This window comes from Chelon labrosus, assembly GCF_963514085.1.
Source record: "Chelon labrosus genome assembly, chromosome: 16".
NCBI classification, from domain to species: Eukaryota; Metazoa; Chordata; class Actinopteri; order Mugiliformes; family Mugilidae; genus Chelon; species Chelon labrosus.
In genome coordinates, this window is record NC_140349.1 from 10,748,885 (window position 1) to 10,755,408 (window position 6,524).

The 6,524-nt window shown below is 38.2% G+C and overlaps 1 protein-coding gene across 1 annotated transcript; it reads left to right on the forward strand.

Annotated features, from left to right (window-relative positions):
* Positions 1–559: 559 nt before the first annotated feature.
* Positions 560–2,201, forward strand: LOC311500982 (CD59 glycoprotein-like; the record flags this gene model as incomplete). Its single annotated transcript, XM_084562621.1, has 4 exons — positions 560–614; positions 1,152–1,259; positions 1,401–1,493; positions 2,068–2,201. The coding sequence occupies 4 exons, from the start codon at positions 560–562 to the stop codon at positions 2,199–2,201; spliced, it is 390 nt and encodes a 129-aa protein (XP_084418747.1).
* Between the last annotated feature and the right edge of the window lie 4,323 nt (positions 2,202–6,524).

Here is a 6,524-nt window from a genome sequence, read left to right on the forward strand (position 1 = left end):
ATAATGCCATAAAAATAACATAAAACTATCAATTAACCATTTTTCCTGTTATATAAACTCGTTGCTGTATTGCCCAATATTGGAGATGTCTGAATCAAATCCAAACATAGACTCTGAGCCCAAACAGATGACTTGTTTACCTTTTTTCCCGTTGCTCCAGTTAAACAGCACCCCTTTCCTGACAAGCTCAGTCCTTTTCTTCACAATCAGAGGTAAGTGTCAGCTGGCTGCAGAGGGAACAGTTTGTAATAATTCGTAAAAATTCTGCCATTTTCTGTCATCTTCGTCAGTTTTTCTTTTTGCTTTGTTTGATAGAGAATCAGTAATAAGTGAATGGAGGCGAAAAATAACAAAAAAACAAACACTGCTGATTTGCTTTGTGAAAAAAAACAACAACATTATTGACCAAACAGTAACAGCAAGAAACAATGAAGAGGTGACATGTCTGGAAACTCCCAGCATGTGTTTCATTTTTCTTTTTTCCCTTCTTTAATTGAGCTGTGACAACACTGGCAACTGTGCCTTTTTTGTTCCAGGCTTGACAGCGCTTTCAGTCACAATGAGGAGCTCCGTGGTGTTTTGCGTGGCTGTCATCTTTGCCATGTTTGGATTTGGTAAGTGAAAAAAAAAAAAAATAAAAATGAAGATAAAACTCTTTCATTAATGTTAATTTCTTTCTTGGAAACAAAGCGGAATCAGGGACAAACGACTGCTGTTTTCAGTGTAATCATATCCATCGAAACGTATTAGTCAACATGTGATATTTAGAGTTTAATCTGTACTGTAGTGAAGTGTAAAAAGTGTGTTTCCATGGGTTAGAAATGTATGGTGTTTGGTCGACGGAGAATCCAAAAGCACAATATGCTGTTCTTACACTTTGAAATAAAAAAACTGTCAAGGTTCGGGTTTTGGACTGATCTCTAACCTGCTTCATACACTGTATATCACACAAATACAACAGTGGCATCTATCTCATTATCTCCTTTCATCAAGAAAGACCATATACAGTAAAAATAAAAATAGAGCTCAGACAGGATTATCTCTGAGAACACCAATGAAATGTATTGATTTCACTCTATAACCCCGACCAGACGGCTTCAGACTGAAAGAGATATCCTGACTCAGGTGAAATCTGTCTCGTCTCTGCACAGGCCTCTCACTGCAGTGTTACTCCTGCCCTGAAGGCTCCGCCAGCACCTGCGAGGTCAAACAGGAGTGCGACCAGGCCGAGGATGCCTGCTTAGAGCTCAAAAGTGGCAGTAAGTGACATCTGCATGGGCTGGTAAACAGTAACTGTATAATGAAGCGAGTCAGCAACATTAAAAGGAGATGTCAGAAAGTGGTCAGTGTGTCAGGTTTAATAGATGTAATAGCACTGATCTCACACTCTCTCCCCTCAGATACCACCTACACCGGCTGTATAAGGTACACAGACTGTAACTTCAGGATTCTCGCGCACAGATTCATCGTGCCTCAGTTCACCTTCAAATGCTGTCAGTCGAAACGGTGCAACGGAAAAAGTTTCATGGACAAACTGAAGGATTTTTTTGGGTGAAAGACAAGAGGGAGGGAAACAGAAAGACACAGTTTTTGAGGTCTGATTCTTATATGTTCCATTTAATTGCCACTCAATGCTATAAAGTCAACAATAAAGTCTTAATAAACTGTCTGATATAAACTGCTGGCTTCCTGAAGCGTTTCAGTCTCGGTTTATTGGATTTGTTTCTGGAGGCACTTTTAAGATCAGACGCTGCGGTGAACAAAGCAACAATGAAACATTTTAACGTTTGAAATGATGTCAGGGCCAGACAGAGGCGGAAGACGGAGGCTGTGCCGGTGCACACACGCTGGTTTGGCTTTACTTCATGTCTCCCTACATTTATTCACAGTAAAAACATGCCAAAGCTTCGTCCGGTACAAAGCAGGACAGATGTGCACACTGTGAACACAACATTTTAGTTTGGAAGTTCAAACCTGCTCTGAAGTTCAAACTTAGGTACTTTTAAGTAGTTTTAGTGCAGATCGAAGTTCTTTTATATTAAATATGTTCATTCTTATCCTTATTAGACAGTGTCCAGATCAGGGAGAGACAAATAACAGATAACAAAGACGGTCTTCTCAAAAACATGTTGGTCTTTGTGGCTCAGTCTCCTACGCCACTCAGTGACATGAAAGATACCAAAGTCTACTGCAGCGCATGAAAAACTATTAAGATATTTAGAAAAACTGTAATATCCCACCACAGAGAGAACAGAAATGTGTCTGGGGCCCGTTTCTGCAGCGGTGAGTAAGTGCAATGTCTTAATTTGTTGAATATAATTAAGGAAAACATCTGTTACCTGAAACAATGTGCGTATCTGTGTGTGTGTGTGTTGTTCTGAGCTTCTCGCACACCACAAAATAATAATAAATAAGTCTTGTGTGTTTTCATTCAGAAAATCTAAGTTTATAAAGAATCTTTACAATCAGTATGCATTAAGGCATTGTGGTACCATATGCAAATGCAAATGTGGGTGTGCACGTGAATGTGAATGTGAATGTGCGTGTTTGCATGCTACAACCCTGCCCAGGTGGCGAGATAATTAAAAACATTTCTCACACTTGAGTTTACATGGAAAATCGCAACGCTAACATCTGGCGTGGAAACAAAGGAAAGGACCAGATGTGTGTTAAAAGAGAGAGACAAGCTGTGTTTGGTGGAATCAGTGATCCTTCGGTTATGTAATCAGAAACACGAACAAGATTAATAAGGAAAACATGCGTGCGATCACAAATAGTAAAAAACGATACGAAGTGCATGTGAGACCAACAAGCAAAATGCTCCAAAGCTGTTTCAGTGTGTGCCTCTGCTGATTGTTGATGCAGTGTTATTACACCGAATCATATGAAAAGGTTCAAATCAGAAAGAAAGTTTTAGGTTGTACATGCATCCAAACAAAATGGGGAACCAGCTATAAAAGTATTGCTCAATAGCGCCACTAGTGGTCAAAGCCTCAACAGGTTGCCTTTAATTTTGCATTTTCACATAAGTTAATTTTTTCCCTACAGTAGGATTCAGTTTATTTTTTAAAATTATTATAAAAAATATCAGCATTATTAGATTTTGTTTATTAATTAATTAATTAATTAAAAATTTTTTTTAATGATATGAACAATTCAGTCAGGTTTTTTCCCCAAAGTCTAGCTTTTATTTTTTTTTAAATATTATTTTATCCAATAAAAAGTTTTTTATTTTATTTTATTTAACCATTATAACATTGATTCACCTCTGTAACAAGAAAAATAGCCCCACAGTACAATTTGGTCACAAAGAAATAATACTTTCTCAGTCAGTTTATGTTCGAAGTCTAGCTTTTATTTTATATCTTAGGCAATAAAAATGTTTTTTTTATTTTATTTTTATGTTTAACTATAATCACAATGGAGGGCCTCTGTAATAATAAAACTAAAATATGGTCACCAACAAATAAAATAAAATAGAATAGCCTTATTTAAACCAATATATTTCTTGTTGATGTTGGATGGAAAATATTTTATTTTCTTGTCATGTAGTCTATATTGAAAATCCTCTGAAAGACTAACAAATGTTTTTCCGAGGCAGTGAGAAGAAAAAAAGTCAGAAAAAGTCTCAGTCAGTTTTATCATCCAGTGAGACTGACAGGGAGGAAAGCTCGCTGCTTCAGAGTCGAGTGCATTTCACAGAAGAACTGGCAGCGTGACACCGAAGGAATAAAAAAAACAACAGCTGACATTAGGAAGTCTTTCATTCAACCACTGAGACGTACACAGCGATGGATTTGGGGCCTTAAGCAGCACATGTTAGTGTTTTAGATGAGATCCGTAATCAGACGGAGCATCAGCTGCCTTTAAAAAGGTAGAAGTCTGTTTTTAATTAACAGCAGATGTTTTGTAGGTGTTGAAACAAGAGGACGCCTCAGCGAATAATTGAACACTTTTGAGAAGTGCTCTTGTTCAGAGTGTCTCATGCCTCAGGAGCTTTCTGTTTCCCTGTCTTTTATTGAATTTGAACATGTAGACGTGATTTTTTTTGTTTTTTATATTCCAGTGACTTCATCTGCTGCCATGTGCACTGGCTTGGGAAAAAAAGAAATGGGGGTTCTCCCGCTGCTGACTGTTTTTTGTGATTAATGCAGCCAATTAAAGCGAATTTTTATGGCAGCGCTTCCTCTAAAAACTCCAAGGCATTTGATATGTGTGCACTTAGCTCACACACTATCTAAAACATCTTGTGCATTTGGCTGCAGTCTTCGGTATGTCATAACAAGTGTTTTCTGTTTTGGTATGTTTTTTTTTTTTTCATAATATGTCATCATTCATATTACCCGTAATTTGAAAAATATTACAAGAAAAAGTGAACAGAAAACATTCATTCATTCATCTTCTGAACCCACGCAGACACAGAAAGGCCCAGTCAGCCCATGGATTTGAACCCGGGACCTTCTCGCTGTGAGGCATCAGTGCTAACCACCTGCCCTGAACAGAAAACAGCTAGATTTAAAAAAGAGTAAATGTATTTAGATTTTTAATACACTCAGTAAATTATTAGAGGCCATAGAGTTAGAGTAGATGATAACTATGTTATATTTTAAGCCAGGTTCAGAAATAGAAACAGAAGTTCAGACTGAAGCCTTGAGTTAGTCATCGCAGGGTTGATACCAGTGTAACAAAGAAGTATGATCCATTTGAATAACCTCCATGAGTTTAACAACTTGTTAGACAATAAAACTAAAAATAAAAGGTGATTTTTAAACTTTGAGACAAAACTTAATCACATACACTTTAATCTACCAGGAATGTGCGCTTGTATTTGATCTGCCTTTGCAGGATCTTGCCAGGTGAAGGCTAAATTTACATCATTTCTTTTTTTGCGCATGTTCACCCCATGTCGTGTAAACTTCAGCCGATGTGGCATGTTTCCCGGAGGAACAGAAACTTGGTGATAGCAAAACGACAAGTTGTACAAACAGGTGCACAGGTACAAAGTCGGAATCGACTTGGTTCACTTGCTGTACGGCTCTTCACTGTTTCTCTAAATAATCTCGTACGACTGGTTTGCAACTACAACATCCTGGTAATGAAGGTAGCAACTGGTTTTATTTTCTCCCTGTTGCTTTTGCACTGTTGCACAGCAGACTATTGCCATGGAAACCAGACCTGCGGAGGGCTTTGTATAATAATTTTTGTGTATTTCTATATATATATATATATTTATATATAATCTCCTCTAATCCTGGACCAATTAGTTTCAGACCAGGACAGAGAAGAGGAATGTCTTCTCTCTCTCTTTTCCTTCCTCCTTCTTCCACTCTCTCTCTGTCTCTGTCCGTGCTAATCCATACTATTTTGCTTTCTCCATCTTTTTTTTTTTTTTTTACCCGCTTCTCTTAGCGCAACAACTGCTGCACACAGACACGCACACATGAACACTCACACAGCAGATCATCCTACATTAATTTTTGCCTCCCATTAATCCAATTAGCTTGAAGAAATTGTTGATTTTGGCTTCATCTGTTTTCTCCACTTGTTCCTCTTTTCTCATGTCCCCTTTAAGGCTTTTCCACAACATCCCACCACCCTTCTTCTTCTTCTTCTTCTTCTTCTTCTACCAGTGCTAAAACAGCAACAAAACCCGCAGCAGTTGAACTGTGTGCACTGTTTCCAGATCAAGTTTCATGGATTTTTGAGCGCTGCATGCTTCTATCCATTCTCCCCTCTGTGTTTGTCTCCTTAGAGGCCCTCAGTCATGTGTGTGTCAGAGCTCCCATCGGGTTGTGTGTGTCTCCTGTGTGTTTCTGCAACACGCACACTCCGGGAGGACACGACACAAACTCGTTGTCCCAGTCAGGAGTACAGACACAGACCTCGGGGAGTGAGAGAGGACGCAGCAGGACAACAAGCAAACACGCTGAAATCAGACAAATGCACCACAACAAACCAAACCATGAGCTTTTTAACAGAGTGGTGTAACTCTTGCAGAAAAAAAGCATGCATGCTGGCTGATGTTACATATAAAACTTTTCCATCCTGAGAAGAGTTTCTCACTGTGCATCCAGCTCTACTATGGACTATCAAGAAATCGCTGATTGAACTGATTCAGGGTGTTATAACATTGAGAAATATATTAAGAATGGGTTGGTATGTTTTTTATTTTAAAACAACAACCCTCCTTTACTTTAAATCAAGAGTTTGAGGAATAAATAAACTTTTTTTTTTGCATAGAAAATCCAAATCTTGGTAACTTTAAATGTGGTATAATGCATCTTTTAATTCTGGACCTATTCTCAATCTATTCAGCATCCATGGTCCAGTGTTTTCTTCCCTGTTTTAAGTGCATTACCGATGCTATATGTGCCATTCTGCTGAATTATTATTATTTTTTGCCTCATAAAGAAATGGTTTCCGAACATTTTTAAGCCACAGCAACTCTCATGTGCTCTACAATAAAACAAATGGCATCGGTGGAAATGTTCTGGGCACTGAAAGCAAAGAAGTGCAGTAAACAG